The sequence below is a fragment of the Pipistrellus kuhlii genome, unplaced genomic scaffold, assembly GCF_014108245.1.
Source record: "Pipistrellus kuhlii isolate mPipKuh1 unplaced genomic scaffold, mPipKuh1.p scaffold_m20_p_126, whole genome shotgun sequence".
Classification (NCBI taxonomy): Eukaryota; Metazoa; Chordata; class Mammalia; order Chiroptera; family Vespertilionidae; genus Pipistrellus; species Pipistrellus kuhlii.
Window position 1 is genome coordinate 22,495 of NW_023425434.1, and position 26,651 is coordinate 49,145.

The following is a 26,651-nucleotide window of genomic DNA, read 5'->3' on the forward strand; positions in this document are numbered from 1 at the left end:
AGTTCTGACAAATATTTATTAAGTGCTACATTGTCTTTATAAGGTGATAAATGTGTATACTGCTTGACATTTCCCCCATTATATTGGGGTGTGGAATTTTTGGAACACAAGTAAAATCTGTTCGTCCTGAAAAAATGAGACGTTCCAACAAAGCAAAAATAAAAAACAAACACCTATTTTCTTACCACAAAGACAGCCATTGTTAAGCCTTTGAAGTATATATTTTTTTTACTTTGCATATTAATATATAAATATACATTTTTTACAAAAATGGGATACTACATATACTTTTTGAAAATTGCCTTTTTCACTTCACAATATATAATGTTCATCTGTCCATGCAAATGGATGAGACATGATTGATAGGGAGACTTGCAGATGGGAGGGGAAGGAAGCCCAATTTTACACCAGTTACAAGTGAAACACCTTAAATAAAGCCATGCAAAAAAAAGTTAAAATTAGGAAGATGGCGAGAGGGATTCGAGTGGCAATACTGAAATTAGGCAAACCAGCATTAAAGGCCGGGCACATTAAATGGGATAAGGACGGTTCCGTCTCGCCTTCCAGTGCATGATCATCAATTTGTTTCGTACTCTTTTCATCTCTTCCATCTCCTCTGCTACCTGTATCATCTCCTCGTTGCTCAAATTTCTGCCATGTATGTCCCCTTTAAACTGCGGGCGAGAGCGTGCCAGCCTCTCCTTAAAGCTCCCTTCTTCCAGCTTGTGTTTCCCCACTCCGCAGGGAGGCTGCTCCATGGGCGGGCGCGCCTCGAACAGTTCGGGCCCGGGAAGGCGCTCCTCTGGGGGGCGCCCCTCGGGCCCCAGCAGCTCGGGAAGGAGCTCCTCGGGAAAGAACTCCTCCTCGGAGGAGGATTGGTCTTCCGAAGATGGCTCCTCGGTAGAAAGCTCCTCTGGACAAGGCTCTTCCGGGCGATGCTCCTCCGGGCTAGGCTCTTGGGGCGAGGGCTCCACCTGAGGCTGCTCCTCGTCCGTCTCGGGCACGCCCTGTGGCTGGTCATTCGCTTGGCAGGATGTGTCCATGCTGGGAACAGCCTTCATCAGCACGGTTTTTCGGAAGAGACGAGAAAGACAGTCTAGTCAGCATATTTGGTGGCTGGACCAAAAGCCCGGCCCTGAGTTCCAAAAGCTGCCTTTTCCTGATTCGGGGACAGGTCCTCCCACCCACCCAGGCCGAGAAGCCCTGACCTCCGGACCCCGCCCAGGTCGCCCCCTCCTTCCCGAAGCCCACCGCTTTCCCAGCAGGCCTTGCCCGGGGCCGCTCCCGCAGCGGCAGGGGCGGGGCGGTACCGCCGCCAGGACTCGGTTCCCACCCGCGGCCTTCGCGCACCCCATCGCGGACCCTGCCCAACCCTTCCGGGACCCGGACCTCTCCAGGCCGTTTGCTCCCAGGCTTTCTCTCCGCTGTGACCTGCAGACCTGCAGACAGACGCCAGACAGGGTAGGGGGAAGGGAGTGGGTAGGGAGGAAGGACTGACTGACACTCGCGTCCCTTTCTGGGCACCAGCCGCCAACCCCGCGCCAGCCGGCTCTGCTTCTCCCTCAGCCAGGCACCCCCACCCCCTCCAAGTCTCCCTTCGTCTCAAGCTTTGTCCTTCGTGCCCCCCACCCCCACCCTTCGGTGCTCATCATGTCTTTTCAGGCGGGATGTGGAAGCTAAGGATTATTTAGAATCTATATCTAAGTGTCTGTGGCTCCCTCCCAGGGTTGGTCCATTCACCTCCCCACCCCCAAAACCACCATTTTCTGCACCGAAGTGGGGGCGCGGGGAAAGTGGGGGCATAGGGAAAGGCCTGGACTCTGCCATCCTGGTCCTTAGGGTTACTGGGCAGCACTGACACTCATACCGATTTCAGAGGACCGCGGGGACTCACTTCCTTCTGCTTTTCCCCTCCACCAAAGGGCAGACGGTGTCTGGACTGGCAAAAAGGACCAGGATGAGAGGGACTTGGGCAGACATAGGCTCCTGGTCACGTGAGGTCCTCGCGTCACCACCGAGCTCAGATCCCCAGCTACCACTTTGACCCAGTGCGGTGCTGCAGTAATCTGCCAGTATTTCCAGACCCTCAGTGCACCAGGCATCTTCACTCATCTCTCTTTGTTTATATTTGCCTTTTCCTGGTTACCAGGAATGCTCAGTATCCAGCCTTGGGGGTTATTGCCTCTTCCTCTCAGCAGCTTCCCCTGATACCACCTCTCTCCCTTTCTCACGTCATCAGTCACCAAGGCCCAATATTTCCCCTTCACTCCAGATCCTGCACTGAAATTTGACTATTTCTCCTTAATGAATCAATATCATATGCCACCTCTCCCAGTTTAAATCCATATCCATAACTCTATCGTGTCCATGTAGGCTCTGTCAACATGGTTTGCATCTCATCACTTTAACGGGAGATAGCCTTTCATTTTTCCATTACTTAAGAATTTTATTTTTTTGTGAGCCATCACACCTATATCACAAATAGAAGCTCTAGAGTCTAGTCTAATTTGGTAATCATTCAGTTCTAGAACTGTAGAAAGAATTAAGTTTGTAAAGTATGTCATTCTAAAAACACTGAATACTTTTTAATATTTTATTGATTTTTTTACAGAGAGGAAGGGAGAAGGATAGAGAGTTAGAAACATTGATGAGAGAGAAACATCAATAAGCAGCCTCTTGCACACCTCCTACTGGGGATGTGCCTGCAACCAAGGTACATACCCTTGACTGGAATCGAACCTGGGACCTTTCAGTCCTCAGGCTGACTCTCCATACACTGAGCCAAACTGGTTAGGGCAAGACTGAATACTTTGAATTTCATAAATCAAAATATATATTTGTCTAAGTACAAATAGTCTGGAAACTTAGCTGAAATGGGAGCATTTTTGGTGCAGAGTGTGACATTTTATATATATGTGTGTGTGTGTGTGTGTGTGTATGTATGTGTGTGTGTGTGTGTGTGTGTGTGTATGTGTGTATATATCGATATATATATATATATATATATATATATATATATATATATATATTATTTTTTTTAGAGGCCTGATGCATGCAAGAGTAGGCCTTCCTTCCCCCAGCTGCCGGCACCTGCTTCCCTCCAGCACCCGGGACCCAGACTTCCCTCGCAGCCCCAGCTTCGTCCAAAAGGTCTTCCAGAAGGACATCCAGTCTAATTAGCATATTATGTTTTTATTATTTTACATATATATATTTATTTATTATTTTACATATATATATATATATATATATATATATATATATATAGAGAGAGAGAGAGAGAGAGAGAGAGAGAGAGAGAGAGAGAGAGGGGTAGGGGGAGAGGGAGAGAGTAATGTAAATAATATAAGTATTTTATACAGTATATAGTATTCATAATATATATACTATTCAGTCATTATTTTTCATAATAGAGGCAAGAGATTTTGCTGGGACTCAGATCTCTTGGTGTTGCTGGTTGAGGAAGTTTTTATTAATTCACTAAATCAGCAAGTATTTGGGGCATGGGACTGCTAGACCCCAAAAAATAGTTTCAGCACAGAGGACATTCAGTAATTCTGTTGACCACACACTGACTAGTGGGATTAAAATCATGCTAACATAATTGTCATTACAACTCTGTATTTTGGGATCAAATTGGGTTTTATGATCTTCACCCTCATGCCTGTATCTTACCTACTCCCATCAGCCTGGGTGCTACTTTCTCATGCGGATGCCCTTTCTTTCAGAGAGCAGACCATACCTCTCTTCTCTGAATTTCATACTTTCAGGGTAGGTGGTGGTTACATCTGTGAAGATCTTGGGATTGCTTCTCTCAAATCCAGTGTGACCATCTAGTACGTTTCCAAACAAATTCATACGTGAAATTATCCATTTTGTAACTTTTTGTCCAACATTTAATTTATTCTTGGTTGAGATAGCAAAAAGACAGATATTAGTTCACCTTTATATATTTTCCATAATTGTTACTTTTTAAACCCAAGTGGCACTGCACTATATTTCTTTCTCTTTTTTTCCACGAAGGCTTGGTTTCATTATTTGTATGGTTTCTTTCTAAGAGGAGCCCCATTTCATTCATTTTTTCATTTCTATCCTTTTTTCCTTACAACCTGTGATGGGAAGTTCAGGCAATTCTAATAATTCAGAATGGGTTTTTGATGTTGTTGTGCTGAATCTTCTTCCCAATAGTTTACACACATCTTGGTTCTACCCTCTGGAGGGTACAAGTATAAGATATAAAAGTGCCTTTTACCCTTGCTAGCCTGACACACCAGGGTCAATGTACTGGTTCTTTCCCCTTCCCATCTGTGAAGCAATCTACTTGAACTTTCTGTGACTCAACTTCCTCATCTTCAAACTTGGAGACATAATAGTTCCTACCTTATAGGATTGGTAAGAAGAACGATTCAGAATATGTAAAGGGCCCCGAAGAGTACCTAGCATATAGAAAGCACTCTATAAGCATTAACTATGATAATAGTAATAATAATAGTATGACATTATAGGAATCTCTTTCACGGCCCACATAGAAAGAGTTCCAATTCAGGGTTCAGGTTCTGGAGAAGGGCCACACACAAATGAAGAGACTTGAGACTTGAAGAAATTCAACTTGGCGATATGGGGGGGCCAGGCGGTAGTCCAACTCTAGTGCGAGAACTACTCCCGCTCTGGCCCTGCCATCCCCTTTTATTGAGGCTTTGGGGAAAACATCTTAGGCAACATAAACAGAAATTTACATGTAGCTCTTAGGCAGGAAATAACAGAAACTTTCGAGGGACAAACAAGATGGAGGCTGCTTTAGCTAACAATATCTCAACTAAAGGTTAGAACAATTAAGGTTGTTGACCAGCCTTCCTGGCTTCCTGTCAACATCTCTTTTTTAGTGAAACTGATTTGTTTTCCAGCATGACAGTGCTAATAGCACTAATTATCATCCTTATATTATTAACATTAATTGGTCACGTATATTGGGCATTCTAACTATGCACTTTCAACGTGTTATCTCATTTAGTCCTTAAACAGTTATGTTCTTATAAAAACAAAAAAAAAAACAAAAAAAACCTCCTCTCTTATTTCATCTCTTTCTGATGTGATATATCTTTTCAAAGTCACTGACCATCCTATATATTCCTGAATTTGTAAATTTCTCTGAAAATACTAGATATTCTGACTAGTGTAGAATGGAATGATCTTATCACATCCTTCATTCTAGAATAGACACTATACGTCTATACATACATCCTAAGATCATAGCTGATATTGTGGATGCCATATCACAGTTGAATCCAGTTGCGAGTATTTAAAAAATATATATATTTTATTGATTTTTTTTACAGAGAGGAAGGGAGAAGGATAGAGAGTTAGAAACTTTGATGAGAGAGCAACATCAATCAGCTGCCTCCTGCACCCCCTATTGGAGATGTGTCTGCAACCAAGGTACATGCTTTTAACTGGAATCGAACCTGGGACCTTTCAGTCCACAGGCCGATGCTCTATCCACTGAGCCAAACCGGTTAGGGCTTGTGTGTATTTTTTTAAAGAACCAATTTCATCACCCAGCTGGTGTGGCTCAGTGGTTGAGTTGATGACCCATGAACCAGGAGGTCATCGTTCAATTCCCTGTCAGAGTAAATGCCCAAGTTTCAGGCTTTGATCCCCAGTAAGGGGTGTGCAGTAAGCAGTTGATCATTCTCTCTAATCATCGATGTTTCTATCTCTCTCTTCCACTCTCTGAAATCAATAAAAATATATTTTAAAAAATGCATTGCATAATTGATTTAGAGACTTTTTTGTTTTACTGATTTGAAAAAAAGAGAGAGAAACATCGATTTGCCACCCACTGATGTATTCTTGTTTGTGCCTTGACCGAGGATTGAACCAGCAACCTTGGTGTAGCTGAACAATGCTCTAACCAACTGAACTACCTTGACAGGGTTACAGTTGAATCCAGTTTAAGTTGCAGTCAACTGAGACCCTCCCCCCAGATCTGTTTCATACATCCCTGTTAACGTATTACTATAAGTCCATTTTAACCCATGTACAGAAGCTTCTATTTTTCTAGGTTAAATGTTGTCTTACGAGATTCTCCCCCTCATTCTTTGAATCCAGGTTCTGTTATTCAGTACATTAGCTACAAAGTATTAATTTGAAGCACACCAATATCAGGAAAGTTCTAGGGAGATCTCAGCAAAGAGCTCTGACTCCAAATAGAAAATTCCTTTTCCCTGTTGAGTTTGGCAGCCAGGAGTGTGTGCCCTGCTGGGCCAGTTCTCCTCATTTCCTCTCTCAGTGTGACTGCTCAGGATAGGATTACTTTCTAGTGCTGCAGACAGAAGACACAGTTGCCCCTGGAAGCTCCCAAACCAGTATAAATTAATCCTTGATGAGAACTTGGTAAACACAGGGAGTGGGCAGACAAGGGAGGTAGGAGGAATTGGAACCAGGAAAGGAGGAAAGAAGACAGTGTCTTGGTATTGGCTCTAAGTCTCTGCCTGACTGGAGCTGATTTGGGGTTCCCTTGAGAGGAAGGGCTCTCAACAAGGAGGGGGTGAAGTTGGTCCTACAATGGTGACAACCATTTGTTACAAAGGAATGTGATCAGCCCCTTGTCTATGTGTGATCAGGATGGAGGCTGTGAAATAATCCTGATTTGATTGATGCTGCTGATGTAAGGTCCTGGGACGATATGTTGCTGGGCTCACTATTGCTAGTGAGAGTTGAAGTCTAAGAAGCTCCATTTTACAGGTGAGAAAACTGAGGCTCTGGGATGTTACAGATTGTTCCCACAGAAACACAGACGATAGTAAGTAGTTAAGGTGGGATTTAAACCACAGCAGTATGATATGAGAAATTGAACCTCTAACCACTTTGTAAAATTGTTCCTGGGCAGTGGGCTCCAGACACCTTTATGTGCAGCTGGAGTGGGCAGCACAGGCCTTTTCGTGTAACTGGAGCTGAAGGCTGGCAAGGCAGCCAAGGAGCAGGGGAAAGACAGTCAGCCCTGGCAGCTGCTGCCATGACAACAGTCTCCAGGGCATGGCCGTTTTATAAGGGATCTGAGGAAGCCCACAGGTTTCTGGTTCAGGGATTCCTGTATCCTGGTCAGGCTGCACTTCTGCAGCATGATCAGAGCCCTCCTCCCTCTGAGCCCCTCCACAGCACAGACTCCTTGGAGGTCTGGTTTCACTGTTCAAGGCCAGTCAACCTGGAGTTGAGTTCTGCCCTCCAGCCCTGAAGTTCCCCCTGCTGCCACTGCTGCTGCCTCTGCATTCTTTCCTAATGACACCCATGGCAGTTCTTTGGTCTCAAGACTTGCTGCTGTGGGCTACAGCAGGCTTTGTCCAGGCTGTGGCTCTCAGTCTCTCCTCTCCCACCTCCACCCCAGGGGAAATAGTCAAGTGGGAGCAATGACTAGAGCCTTCTCTTTCCTACTTCTGGCCTTATCCTATCAGGGCCTACACACACACCCTGTACGTGCTCAGAGAAACAAGAGTCTGAGGAAAAGTGGGATAGCAACTCAGGCTGCTAGCAAACACTACGGGGAAGGCAGGGCTAATCTGGGCTGTCACTCACTCGCTGGAGGGCTCTGGAGGCTGGGAGTCTTCTACCCCTCATTGTGCATTTATGTTCTTCTTTCTAAAAGGTAGAGGAGAGTTGTGGTAGAACAATGAATGAGATCCCCTCCAGCTCTAGGTTACTACAACTCCATGCTGTCTGTCCACCATGGTGAGGAGGGCTTCTCATAGAAACACCATTGGGGCTGAGTGGGGGCCTCTGCATTCTGTGGCTGCTGCTGCCTTTCCCAGGATCTAGAAGAGCTCGGAGCACAGAACTCATCATATGCTGGCCTTCTCCGTTGGGCTCTGACACACTCACAGCCTCATTCTTAGCCTTTCAGACACCCTCAAAAGGGCCTAGACACCAATCTGATGGCTGGAGAACAGGCAGGGACAGAGGCAAGGTAGGTGACATAATTTACATGGCCTAGTGTAAAATGACAGTGCAAGGCCTGTTGTTCAAAAGACAAAAGAATAAAAAATAAACTCTTTATTGTGAAATACTTTTTAAAATATATTTTTAATTGACGTCAGAGAGGAAGGGAGAGGGAGAGATAGAAACATCACGATGAGAGAGAATCATTGATTTGCTGCCTTCTGTACGCATCCCAACTGGGGATTGTGCCCGCAACCCGAGTATGTACTCTGACTGGGAATTGAACCGTGAACTCTTGGTTCATAGGTTGATGCTCAACCACTGAGCCACACTGGCCAGACTGAAATACTTTTTAAAAAACAAGAATATCATCAAAAGCACTAAAATACAAAGTATTTTATAAAGTATAAAGTTTTTCTTTCTCCTATCGTCTTTCAACTTTTCATGTTTTTTTTTTTAAAAAAATAGACTTCGTTTTGTTAGTTTTAGATTTACAGAAAAATTGAGAAGATACAATAAAGAATTCACATATACTCCACACCTAGTAGCATCTTACAATAGTATGGTACATTTGTTATAATTAATGAACCAATATGAATATATTGTTACTAAAGTCTATACTTTATTCATATTTCCTTTGTTTTTACTTAATGCCACTTTTTTTCTTCTCCTGGATCCTCTGTTGCTTTTAGTTGTCACATCTCCTTAGGCTCCTCTTGATAGTGTCTCAGACTTTCTCTGATTTTTTTTTTTTAAATTCTCACCTGAGGATATGTTTTTTAATTGATTTTGAGAGAGAGAAAGGGAAAGAGAGAAACATCGATGTGAGAGAAACATTGATCAGTTGCCTCCTGCATACTCAGGCATCAAGGATCAAACCCACAACCTGGGTATGTTCCCTGACCGGGAATCAAACCCACAAACTTTTGGTGTATGGGACAATACTCCAGCCAACTGAGCAACTCAGCTAGGGCTCAGACTTTCTCTGATTTTGATTACCTTTATAATTTTGAGTATACTAGGTAGGTATTTGTAGATCGCTCATCTATTAGGATTTGGCTGGTGTTTTTCTCTTGGTTAGACTAGGGCTATGGGTTTTGGGGAGGAAGATCACAGAGATAAAATGCTATTTCATTTCATCATATCAAGGCTACATGCTATCAGTATGATTTATGATCATTGATGTTGACCTTGTCATAGTGCTTTTTATTTATCATTTAATATTGTTCTAAGTAAAGAAAAATTAAAATATTAATTTATTAACATGAATTAAACAGTTCATATTGTACAATGCTAATTTTATTTTAGTTTTTTGAGTTTCTATCACTTTATTTTGCAAAAATAGAAAACTCAGCAATATGCAGTACAGCGGGGTAGAGGGGAGATGTAAACAGAGGGTAAGGGACAGCACCCTGACCTCCCAGGAAAAAGAGGAGCCAGTGGAATCTTATTTGACAAACTGGGGATTGGAGGAAGAAGGGAAGAGTCTCAGGGGTCCTGGGCTCCCCCTCCTGAGACCCCTAGAGGAAGGGATCAATTCCAGAGTGTAAACAAAAGTTAATAAATAAATAGAGGCTTCCTCTAGGTCAGGGTAGGATCAACTAAGCAGCACCCACCCTCACCCCCTCTCCCTGGGCCAAGCTGCTCTGGGAGGAAGGCAAAAGGGGCAGAGGGGTCCCCTGGCCCCATAGCTGAGATGGGGGGCAGGGAGAGCCAAAGGCACATGACAGGACTGGGAGGGGCTTATAATAGAGGGCACAAAGGTAAACTCTGGGCCCAAGCAAAGAGGTGCAGAATGGGCCTGCATCTGTAGCTTTCACCCTCTGTACCCCCACAGGAATGCAGGGCCTGGCACAAGGATGGGGCATAGAGGGTAGCATGCACCCAGTGGGTGCATTTATGCAGCATTAGGCACCAAGGGCAAGGGTAAGGCAAGAGGGTGGGCTCAGCCCTTCCCCCTACACCCCTCTTTTTGTCTCTAGTGTTCCTGTTTGCTCCCAGAGGCCTAAGCACCGGAAGGGACTGTGGAATAGCAGGGTCTTCCTCCCCAATTTTATTTTTTAAATATTTTATTGATTACAGAGAGGAAGGGAGAGGAAGAGAGAAAGAGAGAAACATCAATGATGAGAGAATCATTGATCGGCTGCCTCCTGCACACCCCCTACTGGGGATCGAGCCCACAACCTGGGCATGTGCCCTTGATTGGAACCAAACCCAGGACCCTTCAGTCCACAGGCTGATGCTCTGTTCACTGAGCCATACCAGCTAGGGCTATAATGCCAATTTTAAATGCAAACACAAGAGTATCTGACTCATGAAGAATCACCAGAACTGCACAACTCATATTTCTGTAGCTCGTACATGCATATTTACTTCTTACCAGAACAGTGGAAATGCTGCAGAAAATTAACTCAACTGTTTTTATTTCACTTCTTGATATGTGCCCATGTGTATACTCACAGGACTGAAAGGAAAAGGAACTGTGGTTGCTCTATCTTTCCCTTTGTCATCATTTTCAACGTGTAAGTGGTTGGCAAATACAGGGAAGTAACACATGTGAGAAATGATATGATTTGGTTTCTTGGTCATTTTCTTAAAATAAGATTCTGTGTTAGAAGTAAGTTCTGAATGGAATCAAAAGGGTGGCCTTTCCTATCTGTTAGCAGACCTATCTAATAAAGTGTAATATGCAAATTGACCATTATTCTAACACACAAGATGGCCACCCCCAAGTGGACACAAGATGGCTGCCACAAGATGGTCAGCAGGGGAGGGCAGTTGGGGGGACTGGGCCTGCAGTGGAGGGCAGTTGGGGGTGACCAAGCTGGCAGGGGAGGGCAATTGTGGGCAATTGGGCCAGCAGGGGAGTAGTTAGGCGTCGATCAGGCTGGCGGGGGAGTGGTTAGGGGGTAATCAAGTTGGTAGGCAGAAGCAGTTAGGTGCAATCAGATAGGCAGACAAGCAGTTGGGAGCCAGCAGTTCCGGATTGTGAGAGGGATGTCTGACATCCCTCAAGGGGTCCCAGGTTGGAGAGGGCACAGGCTCCGCTGAGGGACAACCCCCCCCCCCCCCATGTATGAATTTTGTGCACTGGGTCTCTAGTCATAAAAGTCATAGGCTTACCATTTACATGTTTGCGTGTTGCCAAATTCCCCATACATCAAGAGTCTATTGGAATTTTGTGCTTATGGGACATAGGGAATCCAATATGTAAGTGAGGCAATGAGAATGGCAGACATACATACTGTGTTTCTTCTCTCCTGTCCTTTTGCAAATACCATGCTGTCTTGATTACTGCAACTTTCTAGGAAGCTCAAAGTCAGGTATTAGTTCTCTGATATTGTTATTTTTAAGGATTGTTTTAACTGTCACAATTCCCATGGATTTCCTCACAGATTTTAGAATCAGCTTGTTGATTCTCACACAAAAAGCCAGCTGGGATCTTACTTGAAATTATATTCAATATACTGATTAATCTGGGAAGAATTGCTACTTTGACACTATTGAGTCTTCTGATATGTGAACATGGTATACTTGGCCAGTTTTTTTTTTAGGTCTTCCATAATTATTCTCAACAATATATCATAGTCTTTATGTCATGCATAAAATTTATTCCAAATTACTTCATGCTTTTTAATGCCATTGCAAATAGTATTTTTTTTTTCATTTTCTAATTTTATACACACACACACACACACACACACACACACACTGAGTGGCCAGATTATTATGATCTCTGAATGCATAATAATCTGGCTACTCAGTGTATATCCTATATAATAAAAGGCTAATATGCAAATTATTCCCTGGACCAGGAGTTTGCTCAGCAGACAGGCCAGCCAACCGCCCATGTCCCCTCCCCCTGGCCAGGCTGGCCAGATTCCCACCCATGCATGAATTCATGCACCGGCGAATTCATTCATGCACTGGGCCTCTAATATATATATATATATATATATATATATATATATATATATATATATATATATATACACACACACACAGTGGTGCCTCACACAACGAACTTAATCCGTTCCAGGAGCAAGTTTGTTATGTGAAAAGTTCGTTATGTGAAACGCGTTTTCCCATAACAATACATGTTAAAAAAAATAATTCGTTCTGTAGCATAAAATATGCTAAGATGACATAAAAAAAGATAAATTTTTTGTTATTATTTTTATTTAGATACATCATGATATAAAAAAAATATTGAGTTTAACTTAAAAGGACGACTGCCGTGATACGTGCGTGATTTAATTCATAATGAAGAACGATTGCCGCGATACGTGCTTAAGTTAAGCGCAGTGACTAACGACTGCCTGCAGTGCCTGCGCGGAAGGATGCAATACATCGGCAGCGATCGTGGAAGCTAGGGCGAAGCAGTCGTGGAAGCTCGGGCAAAGCGGTCGTGGAAGCTCGGGCGACTTCGTTGTGTGAAACGAAGTTCGTTGTATGAATCATGAAATGAAGTTTGTTGTGTGCAGCGTTCGCTGTGCGAGGCGTTCTTTATGCGAGGCACCACTGTGTGTGTGTGTGTGTGTGTGTGTGTGTATATATATATATGTATATATGTATATATGTATATATGTATATACACACACACACTGAGTGGCCAGATTATTATTTTTTAAAATATATTTTATTGAAATTTTACAGAGTGGGATACAGACTCAGAGACATTGATGAGAGAAAAACACTGACTAGCTGCCTCCTGCACACCCCCACTGGGTATGTACTGCAACCAAAGTACATGCCCTTGACCAGAATTGAACCTGGGACTTTTCAGTCCGCAGGCTGATACTCTATCCACTGAGCCAAACTGGTTTCAACTGAGTGGCCAGGTTTATTATGTGTTCAGAGATCATCATAATCCTGCCACTCAGTGTATATAATACATGTGTACATATTTGATTTTTGTGTATTGACTATTAATCTTGATACCATGCTAAATGCACTTATTGGTTCTAATAACATTTTATAAAAATATTTTTTCATTCCAGAGAGAGAGAGAGAGAAACATCAATGATGATAGAGAATCGTTAATCAGCTCCCTCCTGCATGCCCCCTACTGAGCATTGAGCCTGCAACCCAGCACATGCCCTGGTTGGGAATGGAACTATGATCCCCTGGTTCATGGGTCGATGCTCAACTACTGAGAGACACTGGCCAGACAGTTCTAATAACTTTTATAGATTCGTAGGGCATTCTACACACTCATAATATTCTTGCAAATAAAGTTTTACTTCTTGCCCTAGGTCAGTGGTCAGCAAACTCATTAGTCAAGAGAGCCAAATATCAATAGTACAATGGAGAGAAACCAAGATGGCAGCATAGGTAAACACCTGAACTGCTGCCTTGCACAATATCAAAACTACAACTAAAAGACAAAACATCCATCACCCAAAACCACAGGAGGGCTGGCTGAGTGGAAGTTCTACAACTAGAAAGAAAGAGGAAAGAATACTGAGATGTGCACAGCGCTGAAAAGCTGAGGTACAGAGGCGCGATCCAGGTTGGCAGTGAATGTTGCTTTTTTCAGCCCAAGGGAGACAGGCTCTTGGTTAGTCTGAAATCCAGTTTCTGGGAAAACGCTGGGGACCCAAACTCCTACCAGGAGAAGCTGGACTGTCTGCCATTGAGTCAGAGAGTGAGGGTGGCTTGCTTGCAGAGCTGCACTCAGGAATAATTGTTTACTGTGCTGGGATGTGGGGATGTGGTCTGAGATGCAGAGATAGCTTATGGGCAACCATTGCTGTTTGCCATGCCCTAGCCTAGTGACGCCCTGAGACTCTGCCCTGCACATCCTACAAACCTACCCAGGCTCCAAGCTGCAGCTTTTGCATATGAATGGCCTGCCCTATTGCTGCTTAACCGAGCAAACTTGCAGCCCGGGTCAGACAGCTCCAAAACCTCCAAACCCCAAGCAAAGAGGAGAAAACTGTAGTTCTCACTGTAGCTCCTGCTGTGTGGCCTTAGACAGTAGCTGACCTGCACCCCATTGGAGATCCAAAAGCCAGTGTACCTAGTGGTCAGTGTGAGACACCAGATTTCAACTCCATAAATGACACGTTTAAGAGGCAGACTCAGTGAGCACCAAAGCCCCACTGAAACAAGGCCTGCACCATAAGTGTGTCTCCAGCGCAGCAGTTCTTCCATTACAGACACTGCGGGTCCTCACAGCAAATTGGCCTGGAGGTCAATTCCTCCCAGTATATCAACAGCAATCCAGGCTTACCTACACCAAGACCTTGCACTGAGCCCACAAAGGCATGTACCAAGAGCGTCCACCTCAGGTGATTGGGGAGGCTGAGCTACTGGCCCCTATAAGTCACCTACCACACAAAGCCACTCCATCAACACAGGGAAGCAGCCAAAATGCAGAGACAAACGTCATGAATGAAAGAAACGGAGGAAAGCAAACTATTGAACAACATAGAATTCAAAAACACATTCATAAGGTTACTCAAGAATCTTCTAAAAACTGCTGAGAAACTTGATGAGACCTTCAAGGACCTTAATGAGAATGCCAAAAAAAAAAAAAAAAAAAAAAAAAAGGAGAAGGACCAGTCAGAAATTTAGCATACACTGTCTGAAATAAAGAATATACAGAAACTCAACTGTAGATCAGTGTACCCCAAGAATCAAACCAAAGGCCTGAAATATGAGGAAACAAAGCACACCCAACCAGAAAAAGAAAAAGAAAAAACCCAAAAATATGAAGATAGTGTAAGGAGCCTCTGGGACAACTTTAAGTGTACCAACATCCGAATTATTGGGGCTCCAGAAGAAGAGAGAGCAAAATATTGAAAATCTATTAGAAGAAATAATGACAAAAAACTTTCCCTACCTGGTGAAAGAAATAGACTTATAAGTTCAGGAAGCTCACAGAACCCCAAACAAGAGGAATCCAAGGAGCACCACACCAAGACACATCATAATTAAAAGGCAAAAAACAAAGATAATCTTGAAAGCAGCAAGAGAAAAATAGTTAATTACAAGGGAATACCCATATAACTGTCAGCTAGTTTCTCAACAGAAACTATACAGGTCAGAAGGAATGGCAAGAAATATTCAAAGTGATGAACAGCAAGAACCTACAAACAAGATTACTCTACCCAGCAAAGCTATCATTCAGAATTGAAGATCACATAAAGAGCTTCACAGACAAGAAAAAGCTAAAGGAGTTCATCACCAAACCAGGATTATATGAAATGCTGAAGAGTATTTTTTTTTTTTTTTTTTTAATTAATTAATTAATTTTTTAAAATAAATTTTTATTGTTCATATTATTACAAATGTTCCTTCCCCCCCCCCTTCTCACCCCACCCTCTGCCCTTTCCCCACCCCCCATTGTCCTCATCCATAGGTGCACAGTTTATGTTCAGTCTCTTCCCACATCCCCCTCTCCCCTTTTCCCCAAGAATAAACAGTTCACTCCCCTTCCATACCTCTGATTCTATTATATTCAACAGTTAATATTGTTCCTCAGATTTTTTTTTTTTTAGTTTCCTTGGTTTTTAGATTCACTTGTTGATAGTTACGTATTTGTTGTTCATAATTTTTATCTTTATTTACTTTCTCTTCTGAAAGAACCCCCTTCAGCAATTCATATAATTCTGGTTTGGTGGTGATGAACTCCTTTAGCTTTTTTTTTATTAGTGAAGCTCTTTATCTGACCTTTGAATCTGAGTGATAGCTTTGCTGGATAGATTATCTTTGGCTGTAGGTTCTTGCTATTCATCACCTTGAATATTTCTTGCCATTCCCGTCTGGCCTGCATGGTTTCTGTTGAGAAATCAGCTGACAATCGTATAGGTGCTCCTTTATAAGTAACTACCTTCTTTGCTCTTGCTTCTTTTAATATTCTCTCTTTGTCTTTTGCTCTTGGAATCTTAATTATGATTTGTCTTGGTGTGGTCCTCTTTGGATTCCTTTTGTTTGGAGTTCTGTGCGCTTCCTGGACTTGTAAGTCTAATTCTTTCACCAGGTGGGGAAAGTTTTCTGTCACTATTTCTTTCAGTATGTTTTTGATATCTTGCTCTCTCTCATCTTCTGGGACCCCCATAATTCTGATGTTGGTTCGCTTGAAGTTGTCCCAGAGGTTTCTTACATTATCTTCAACTTTCTGGATTCTCTGGCCTTCTTGCGTCTGCGGAGGAGTGTCTTCTGGCTCTTTATGTTCCAAATCTTTGACTTGATTCTTGCGATCTTCCATTCTGTTTTTAGGACTCCATAAAATATTTTTTATTTCAGACAATGTATTCTTTATTTCTTGTTGATCCCTTATTATTTCTACAATAGTTGATCCCTTTTCATATCCTCATAGGTCTTGTTTATTTTATCGGCCTTTTTCTAGGATGTTCTTGAACAACCTTATAAGTGTGGTTTTGAACTCTATATCCAGTCGCTTTTTGTCCTCCATTTCTTTCGTTTGTGATCTATTTGGTTTAGGCATTTTCGCAGGCAGCTTTCCTGATGGGGCGGGGTTTCAGGGTGGAGCCTACAGCCTTGGCTTCCGTCAGCCCCACCCTATGCGACTCCTCAGACTCAGGGTCCTTCAGTACTTGTTGCGAGCGCCTCTGAGAGAAAGGTGCCCTTGATTTTCGCCTGCTGCCAAACTGTCTATGCTCTCCCCCAATGAGTCCGGTATTGGGGTTCAGTTCAGTTGGTAGTGGGATTGGAGGTGGCGTTCAGAGCAGTCTGGAGCCCCTGTCTCCTTCCGGTCAGGGCAATCTCGCGGCACAGCCGGCCGGCCCTTCTTTGCGCGCAGTGTGCGCGCCTCCGGGACCTCCTTTCGCCGCTTCCCCGGAGTCCCGCCTTACAGCCCGGCTCCCTATGGATGAGCCTGGGTCCCCGGGGTCTGGCCTAGAATTGGGGTTCAGAGCAGTTGGAGCTGGGCCCAGCACAGTTGGAGCTTTTCTCTCCTTCCCGCTTGGGACTGCCAGCCAGGCACTCGGCCTCCCTCCTCTCCGCCTCTGTCCTCTCCGCGCGCGCCACGTGTCTCCGTACCTTGGGCTTTTACAGCTCCTCCGCGCTTCCTTCTGGTTTTCTCCTTGCTTCTTGTTGTAGAATTTCCAGTCAGTCGACTTTCCTATAGTTCTGGGTAATGTCCATTTTATATTTTAGTTGTATTTTGTTGAAATTGTTGTGTGCGGCTGCGGCTAGTTGCCTACCCAAGCAGCCATCTTGGATTCTCAGCTGAAGAGTATTCTTTAAGAAAATGAAGAAGAAGAAAGGAGTAAAGATGAAAATTATGAACAATAAAATGACATCAATACATACCTACCAACAAGTGAATCTAAAAATCAATTGAATAAAAAAAATCTGATGAACAGAATGGACTGATGGATGTAATAGAATCCGGGACATAGAAAGGGAGTGGACTGATAATTCTCAGGGGGAAGGGAGTGTGAGGGCTGTGGGAAGAGATTGGACCTATGGATGAAGACAGTGGCGGGGGTTAAGGGCATGGGTGGGGTGGGGTGGGGAATCAGGTGGAGGAGAGCTATAGGGGAAAAAGAAGAACACCTGTGATAATCTAAACAATAAAGATTTTTTTAAAAAATACATCGACTAAAATTTCTATTGATAACCAAGTTTCTTAAACTTAAACTTCTTCTAATGCCACTTCTTCAAAATAGACTCACCCAGACCGTGGTATTTTGTGGAAGAGCCACACACAATGGGCCAAAGAGCTGCATGTGGCTTGCAACCATGGCCATAGGTGGTTTAGCTCAATGGATAGGGCATTGGCCTGCAGACTAAAGGGTTGTGGGTTCAATTCTTGTCAAGGACACCCAGTCAGGCGCATGTGTGAGACAACTAATCGATGCATCTCTCTCACACTGATGTTTCTTTCTCTCTCTGTGTGTGTCTCTCCCCCTCCATTCCACACTCTCTAAAAACCAATGGAAAAATATCCTCAGGTGAGTATTAACAACAAAAAAGTTTTACTTCTTTTCCCATCTATAGGCCTTTTCTTTCCTTGCCTATTGCACTAACTAGGATTTCTAGTACAATGTTGAATACCAGTGGTGAGTGCAGACATCCTTGCATTATTATACGAAGAAAGCATTTAGTAGTCTCACTATCTATACTGATAAAAGGGTAATATGCTGATAAGGGAAGATGTCTTCCGAATGTCCTTAGGGACGTCCATCCAGACCAAGCCACAGCAGCTGCAAAGGCAGCCGGGTGGCTGTGAGGGCCAAGGGCCAGTCCAGAGGTGCGGTCCCTTTTGCAGAGGCCTTGGGAGAAGGCCAGCATCTCAGGAGAAAGGAGAAGGTGGCAGTTAGGGAATAAGTCCAGGAGGGAGAGCAGTTAGGGGAATCAGGCCAGAGGAGAGAGCAGTTAGGAATATCAGGCCAGGAGGTGAGAGCAGTTAGGCAATTAGGGGGATAAGACCAGATAGAGCTGTTTGGGGGATCAATCCAGAGAGGAGAACAGTTAGGGGTATAAGGCCAGAGAGGAGAGCAGTTAGGGGGATAAGGCCAGATAGGAGAGCTACTAGGGGATCAGGCCAAAGAGAAGAGCAGTTTGGCAGTTAGGGGATCACGCCAGGAAGGAGAGCAATTAGGAATATCAGGCCAGGAGGAGAGAGCAGTTAGGGGGATAAGACCAGATAAGAAAGCTGTTAGGGGAATTAGGCCAGAGAGAAGAGCAGTGAGGCAGTTGGTGAATCAGGCCAGGAAGGGAGAGCAGTTAGAGGTATCAGGCCAAGAGGGGAGAGCAGTTTGGCATTTAGGGGATCAGGTCAGGAGGGGAGAGCAGTTAGGCCTTTAGGGAGATCAGGCCAGGAGGGGAGAGCAATTAGGGAGATCAGGCCAGGAGGGGAGAGCAATTACGGGGATCAGGCCAGGAAGGGAGAGTAGTTAGGGGGATCAGGCCAGGACAGGAGAATAGTCAGTGGGGATCAGATCAGGAGGCGAGCACAGTTAGGGGGATCTGGTCTGGAGGAGAGAATAATTAACAGGATAACGCCAGGAGGGGAATGCAGTTAGACAGTTAAGGGATGAGGCTGGAGTGGAGAGCAATTAGCGGGATAAGGCCAGGAGTGGAGAGCTGTTAGGGGAATCAAGCCAAGAGGGGAGAGCTGTTAGGGGGATCAAGTCAAGAGGGCAGAATAATTAGGGGGATCAGACCAGGAGGAGAGAGCAATCAGGGGGATCAGGGTGCTGCTTGCATGGTGAGTGGGCCACTCACACAGCTTCTGCTCCTCAGATGGAGACCAGCCGCTCATGGGACTGCTTCTTTTCGGATGGGGGCAGGCAGCTCATGCAGCCAATGCTCCTTGGATGGGGGTGGGCTGTTTACATGGCTACTACTTACGTGGTCGTGATGCCCTTGGGCCTTGGCTAAAGCATTGGTCTGGTCAGATGGGAGCATGCTTCAGAACTCACAGGAGCCCGTGACCAGATTGGCTGGAATCTCAATGACAGTGGGACCAGAGCCGAGGCAGCACATCCCTGGCGGGGTGGCTGTAGAGTACCAGGTGTTATTTGAGGGCACCCTGGAATATCAGGTGGAGATGAGGCTGGGCTCTCAGTCACAGCAACTCTCCCTTTCAAAAAGGTTAGGCCTCTGTAGAACTGGCCTCTCTAGGAGTCTGTGCAATGGTAGCAGAGGCTGCCTGGTTAGGCAAGCCCGGTTAATCACCCCCAAAGGTCCTGTGGAATCTAACTGCCTCAGTCACACACATTCACACCCCCCCCCCTCCACGTGTCCACACATTCCTCTTTTGCTCCCGCATGCGCTCTCCCTCGCTGCCGCCTTCTTCCTGCCTCTGTAGTTGGGTCTGTGGTGTTATTGACCTGTTTGTGGATGGAGTCTCCTCTCCGGGTGTCTGGTTATGTGGCTCCTTCTCTAGCACATTGGACAAATGGGATAAAGTTTTCCTCGACAAGCCGGGACCGGTTTTCGGTATCTTGCTCTCTCTCTTCTTCTGGGACCCCATAATTCTGATGTTGGTTCGCTTGAAGTTGTCCCAGAGGTTTCTTACACTATCTTCAACTTTCTGGATTCTCTTGTCTTCTTGCTTCTGCGGAGGAGTGTCCTCTGGCTCTTTGTGTTCCAAATCTTTGACTTGATTCTTGCGATCTTCCACTCTGTTTTTAGGACTCTGTATAAAATTTTTTATTTCAGACAATGTATTCTTTATTTCTAGTTGATCCCTTTTCATATCCTCATAGGTCTCATTTATTTTATCAGCCTTTTCTAGGAAATTCTTGAAAACCTTATAAGTGTGGTTTTGAACTCTATATCCAGTTGCTTTTTGTCCTCCATTTCGTTTGTTTGTGATCTGTTTCCTTGTCTCGGCATTTTCGCTGCTTCCCCTAGTTTGTAGGGTGGCTTTGTGTGCTAAGGTGTCCTATATGGTTCAGTGGTTCAGCCGCCCAGTTATCTGAGGTGGACACTCTTGGTGCACCCCTTTGTAAACTTGTGTACAACCTTTTGTAGTTAAGTCTTAATTGTTGTTGGTATCACTGGGAGGAACTGACCTCCAGGCCAATTGGCTGTGAGTATCAGCTGTGTCTATGCCAGGAGACAGCCTCATTCAACAGCCTCTGTGCTCAGCTTGGATGAAGCGGAGTTTCAGGGTGGAGCCTACAGCCTTGGCTTCCTGTCAGCCCCGCCCTATGAGGTTCCTGAGTCTCAGTGTTCCCCAGTGTCCTTTGGTACTCCCTGCTTTGGTACTCGCTGAAGCACCTCTGAAAGAAAGGTGCCCTCGAGTTTCGCCCACTACCAGACAGTCTAGTCTCTCCCCCAGTGAGCCCGGAACTGGGGTTTAGTGCAGTTGGAAGTGGGGTTCAGTGCAGTCCAGAGGTTTTGTCTCCTTCCTGCTAGGGCAATCCAGCGGCACAGACAACAGTCCATCCTCTGCGCACAATGTGCGTGACTCCCGGGCTCTGCCTTTTGCTGCTCCCCTGAGTTTCCGCCTTACAGCCTAGAATCCCTCTGTATGAGCCCGGGACCCCAGGGTCTCGCCCAGAACTGGGGATCAGTGCAGTCAGAACTGGAGTTCAGCACAGTCCGGAGCTTTTATCTCCTTCCCGCCAGGAAACGCCAACCAGGCACTCAGCCGCCGCTCCTCTCTGGCTCTCTCCACGTGCACACCATGTCTCTGTACCTTAGGCTTTTACAGCTCCTCTGATTTTCCTTCTGGTTTTCTCTTTCCTTCTAGTTGTAAAATTTCCAGTCAGCCAACTTTCCTATAGTTCTGGATAATGTCCACTTTATATTTTAGTGGTATTTTTTGAAATTGTTGTGTGAGGCTGCAGTTAGGCATTTACCTATGCCGCCATCTTGGTTTCTTTCAATAAAAGATATTTTAAAAAAATTCTCCACAATATAAAGAGAACGAAATATGAATGTACTCATGACACCAATATAAGTGACCACCAGAAAAAAGAGACTTAGGGGAGAGACAAGAGAGAACAAATGATATCGAAGAGAGAAAAAAAATGGTATGAGAGAAAAGAAAAAGGAAGAAAAAGGGGGGGATGTATATATGGGGAAAAAACACCAGAGAACAAAAAAGATAAACCAAAACATACAAACACCAAATTCTCAGTAAAGAGGGTGGGCCAGAATCTTATATACAGAAAGTAAAGTTAAGAATTGGATGAATATGGGGAGGACCTTAGGTCAGTATAGAGGAAGTAGAAAGAGGATGAGTGGATAAGAAGAAAGAGAAAGAGAAGATGATGATGATAATGATAATAATTTAAAATTTATTAAAAATAGGATAAAAATAAATTAGAATGGCAAAAAAATAATGTAAAAAGAAATAGAAAATAAAGAAACAAATGGAAAAAAAGAAGATAACAAAATAATAAAATAAAAATGAAAAAGTCAAGTATTCCTTTGGCTGGTTTAAGATCCCACTCTTCTGTACTATCTATGGTTCCTGTTTCCTGTTGCTGGGAATGAAGGCCTCTGTTTGGGCCAGTCCCTTTGGACTCTTAGGTATATTCAGATTTTTTTAAATCCTTTGTACCACTCCGGGTGTAGTCTGGGGGTGGTATTGGTTGCTTGGAGACTGCAGGGAAGGACTATTTCTTCAGGAGAAAATGGCTGCCTAGGTCCAGCAAGTCAGGTATGACTCAGCACCAGACTCATGGCCACTTTTCCCCAACTCTCTCCTCTCCCCAGCCTCTCCCCAGACTCTACAAGTGTGCTCCTTTTCCTGCACCTCAGCCATGGGTGAGTGTCTGTATCTGAAAGGTCCTATGAACCTTTCAGCAAAGAAGGGCAAAGGCCACCAAGAGGGGAAAGAGCTGCACTACTGTGAGCCCCTCTGCCACCGGCATGGTGCAGCGTGGGCATCTGTCCAGGCTGCCCCCTCTGGGCCCAGTCTCTCATGAATGTGGACCCAGATCTAGAATCGCCTACCACCAGCAGTTTTGCGGACCTCTTCCCACAGTCAGAGGCTACGCCTGTTCCAAGAAAGACGGCCTCGGTGCCATGCGGTTTCCCTCTGACCCTTTGGACTCGGAGGTTTTGCAGTTCTCCCCAGCCCAGATCCCTGACTTTGTCATTCTCCGGGTGTCCCCTGCCCTTCCCCTTGCCTGCTTCCTTTTCCTGATATGTATTATACTTTCCTATTTATTTACACATCTCAAGATTTTGTTGGAAACTGCACATTTTAGATAATGTATTATAGCAACTCTGAATATTGGCTTTCCCTCCCCATCTGGAGCTTGTTATTGTTATTTTCTAGTGACTAGCTGGATTATTCTAGAGCAGGCGTCTTCAAACTACGGCCCGCGCGCGGGCCACATGCGGCCCGCAGAGGAGTCTGATCCGGCCCGCCAGATTTTTTGGGCAGTGAGCGCAGCCGAGGTGTTACAGTAGGAATTAGTAGTTCATATAGTCCGGCCCTCCAGCTCTCTGAGGGACCGTGATCTGGCCCCCACTTTAAAAAGTTTGAGGACCCCTGTTAGAGCAAGCATGTCAAACTTGTGTCCTGCAGGCCGCATGCGGCCCACAGTGAATATTTTTCTGGTCCAGCCAATCTAACCGTATATAAGAAACGTTTTAAAAATTTAAAAATTTAAAAATTATGGTAACTTAATTTTTACAATATCCTGTTAAACATAATTATTAATAATGAATTACGGTGTTCATTAATGACTGATTACTATAATCATGTTGCATTCATTTCCTATGTGTGCCTTATGCGCAGGTGCATCATTTCTTTCCACTAATACCAGCAGCAAATATTTTAGCAGCTGATTGCCACATCATTCGTCTTGGACTGACTTGTTTGGTGTGTGCAACAGGAAATATTTCACTTTTGGAGAACAAGAAAAATAGGTTTATTTGCATTACACTTATTTGTGAAGTTATTCAGTGTCTGGTAATTTAATGTTCAAGAAAAAATAAATTTTTATTAAAATGTTTTATTATTTTATGTTAATGATTACTCATCTATTTCAGCCCTTTGTATTCAGCATATCTCTATTAAATAAACCTTCGTTTCTATGGAAATTGAAACTTTTGTGTGTGCTTTTTGTGGCCCACATAAACTTAAACCTTGTTTATTTGGCCTGTGTTAGCCTTTGAGTTTGACATGCTCATTTTATTTATTTTTTTAATATTTTTTATTGATTTCAGAGAGGAAGGGAGAGGAAGAGAGAGATAGAAACATAATTAAGGAGAGAGAATCACTGATTGGCTGCCTCCAGCACACCCCCTACTGGGGACCAAGCCTGAAATCTGAGCATGTGCCCTTGACTTATTATATGTGTACATATCTTGCCCTCCCCCCCACTCCCATGTATGCCCTCCTTCCCCAGAGTTGTTCGTCAGTTGGTTTTGCTTATATGCATGCATACAAGTCCTTCGGTTGATCTCTTATCTCCCCCAGATCTCCCTACCCTCCCTGCTGTAATTTGACAGTCTGTTGCTTTACTGTCTCTGTATCTATCTTTTTGTTCATCAGTTTATAATGTTCTTTATTATCCATAAATGAGTGAGATCATGTTGTGTTTTTCTTTCATTAATGGGCTTATTTCACTCAGCATAATGTTCTCCCATTCCATCCAGGTTGCTGCATATGATAAGAATTCCTTCTTTATGGCAGCATAGTATTCCATTGTGTCAATGTGCTGGCTTCCAGATAGTCTCTTCCCATTCTGATCCCCTGTTTCCAGGAAGGCAATTTCTCCCTGCAGTCTCCCAGGATATGCCAAACTGGGCAGTCCTTGCCTAGTACTCAGAAGCAAGGGGATGAAGGGGAACAGGCGCAGGATGGGTCTGCGTCAAGGTGAACAGATGTTCTGCTTTTGGCGGGACAGTCCCGATTCTTAACAATTTGTCCTACGTCCCTTGGCGTTTTAAAAAGTCCCAATTTTGGAAAGATAACGCCAGACCCAGCAGTGTATCTTACAGCGTGCACGATTCTCTCTGCAGTCGCTGCCACTTTTGGAGCCTCCCTGGCTGCACAGCTGCTGCCGCAGCTGCTGCGGGGACCCAGATCCCTCACATTATCCCCGGTAAACTCTGACTTTTCCGTGGGTGATTGAAGAACTCCCTTGAATCCACGTGTTTGCGCTGATTGGTGCATCACAGCTGTTCGGTGGTCTTCACTGTTGAGGTTTCTCAGGCCTCGGGTAAGATTCTCTTTTCTTTGCAAGATGGAGTAGTTTTCCCTCTGAGCCTATAACTCCTTGAGAGGTCTCCACTGCAGTGTGGGCTGCTTGGTCAGGAAATCCTGTCCAGCAATACTCCACCTTCTCTTAGAGTTCTGCTACCCCTTAGCTTGCCAACTAACATTCTCCGAGTGACTCTCAGGTGCTCCTTCTGTCTGCTCTGGGACTAGGCTCAGAACAGGTCCATCTGTTCGGCTGCCATTTCCCCCCTCTTCCTATTTAGTCTAATTTTTTCTCTTAACGGTGCTATTGAGATATAATTTATATGCCATATTATTCACCCACATAAAGAGTACAAATAAGTCAGCCAATGTGGCTCAGTGGTTCAGCATTGACCTATGAACCAGGAGGTCATGGTTCATTTTTCAATCAGGGCACATGTCCAGGTTGCGGGCTCAATCCCTAGTTAGGATGTCTGCAAGAGACACTTGATTGATGATTGTTTCTTATCATTCTATCATTACCTTTTCTCTCTCTGAAATTAATAAAACCATTAAAAAAAAAAAAGTACAAAGCAGTGGTTTTTAGTACATTCACTGGGTTGGGCAGCCATCACACAATCTAATTTTAGAACATTTTTATTACCCCCAAAAGAAACCTGGTATCCATTTCCAATCATTTTCTATCCCTACCCTTCTGCTAGCCCCAGGCAACCCTAATCTACTTTCTGTTTCTATACATTTACCAATACAGAATTTTCTTACAAATTGAATAATAAAACATAGTCTTTTGTGACTTTTTTCGCTTAGTATATTGTTTTAAAGTTTCATTCATATTATAACATGTTTCCGTACTTCTTCCTTTTAATTGCCAAATATATTTTATGATAAATAGCACATATTATTTATACCTCGGTTGGTGAATATTTGGGCTTTTTTCCTTGGCTATTATAAACAATGCTGCTTTGAATATTTGTGTTTAAGTTTTGTGTGGCCATATATTTTCCTTTCTCTTGGGTATATACCAAGGAATGGAATTGCTTGGTTATAAGATAAATCTGTGTTTAACACCTTGAAGCACTGCCAGTCTATTTTCCAAGGCATTTTACATTCGATCAGCAATGTTTAGAGGGCTTGTTTCTCATTACCCTCACCAAAACTTTTTCTTTTCCACCCTTTTCATTTTAGCCATCATAAATTGTTCTGGATGAGAAACTGGAAGTCATAGCAGATCTACCTAATACATGGACACAAACCCAAACAGGCAGACAAGATGGAGAGACAAAAAAAGCACAAGCCCGCGGAAACCGGTTTGGCTCAGTGGCATAGCGTCTGTCTGCGGACTGAAAGGTCCTGGGTTCGATTCCGGTCAAGGGCATGTACCTTGATTGCGGGTACATCCCCGGTGGGGGGGGTGCAGGAGGCAGCTGATCGATGTTTCTCTCTCATCGACGTTTCTAGCTTTCTATCTCTCTCCCTTCCTCTCTGTAAAAAATAAATAAAATATATTAAAAAAAAAACAAAAACAAAAACAAACCCCAAATGAAAGAATAAGAGAATTCTCCAGAAGAGATAAATGAAATGGAGATAAGAAAAGTATCAGATAACCCTAACTGGTTTGGCTCAGTGGACTAAAGAGTTTTAGGTTCGATTCCAGTCAAGGGCACATGCCTGGGTTGTGGGCTCTATTCCCAGTAGGGGACGTGCAGGGACAGCAGATCAATGATCCTCTTTCATCATTGATGTTTCTATCTCTCCCTCTCCCTTCCTGTCTGAAATCAATATGTATATTTTAAGAAATGTATCAGATACAGAGTTCAGAATGATGATTACAAGGATGCTCAACAGCATGAGAAAAGATGTAAAAACTATGAAAAATTACCATTTGGAAATGAAGGATGACATAATACTAATAAAGAACACATTGGAAGGAATGTACAGCAGATCATGGGAAGCTAAAGATCTGGTCAGAGAGTTTAGAAGACAGGATAGAAAGAAATCAGAGAACCAAAAAGAAAAGCAATTAAAAACAAACAGGAGTATAGCATAAGGGAGTTGTGGGACAACGTGAAACATAACAATATTCAAATAGTAGGTGAGCTAGAGAGGCAGAAAGGGAGAAAGGGAT

The 26,651-nt window shown here is 44.0% G+C and overlaps 1 protein-coding gene and 1 long non-coding RNA gene across 4 annotated transcripts; one reads left to right on the forward strand and one right to left on the reverse strand.

Moving 5' to 3' along the window:
• On the reverse strand, positions 1-2,475 carry TCEAL1 (transcription elongation factor A like 1). 3 transcript variants are annotated; one of them, XM_036434536.2, is made up of 3 exons: positions 1,868-2,475; positions 1,373-1,439; positions 1-1,055 (listed from the first exon to the last, which is right to left on the reverse strand). In XM_036434536.2, the coding sequence occupies exons 1-3, from the start codon at positions 2,100-2,102 to the stop codon at positions 644-646; spliced, it is 714 nt and encodes a 237-aa protein (XP_036290429.1). In that variant the 5' UTR covers positions 2,103-2,475; the 3' UTR covers positions 1-643. The 3 variants fall into 3 exon arrangements, with proteins under 3 accessions (XP_036290429.1, XP_036290427.1, XP_036290428.1); XM_036434534.2 differs by having other exon boundaries at positions 1,390-1,439; positions 1,868-2,457; XM_036434535.2 differs by having other exon boundaries at positions 1,390-1,439; positions 1,895-2,419.
• Positions 1,053-25,844, forward strand: LOC123652195. Its single transcript, XR_006741359.1, has 3 exons — positions 1,053-1,461; positions 24,346-24,545; positions 25,712-25,844. It is a non-coding gene; the product is annotated as an uncharacterized LOC123652195 (long non-coding RNA).
• Positions 25,845-26,651: the final 807 nt, after the last annotated feature.

What these genes read in the sequence shown, in the direction of transcription:
- TCEAL1 (XM_036434534.2), bottom strand. Translation starts at nt 2,102, where the DNA reads ATGCCTGGTGCACTGAGGGTCTGGAAATACTGGCAGATTACTGCAGCA. An exon ending in CCCGCGGTCCTCTGAAATCG is followed by an intron (nt 1,440 to 1,867) that starts GTATGAGTGTCA and finishes GTCTGTCTGCAG; the next exon opens with GTCTGCAGGTCACAGCGGAG. An exon ending in GGAGCAAACGGCCTGGAGAG is followed by an intron (nt 1,056 to 1,389) that starts GTCCGGGTCCCG and finishes GTGCTGATGAAG; the next exon opens with GCTGTTCCCAGCATGGACAC.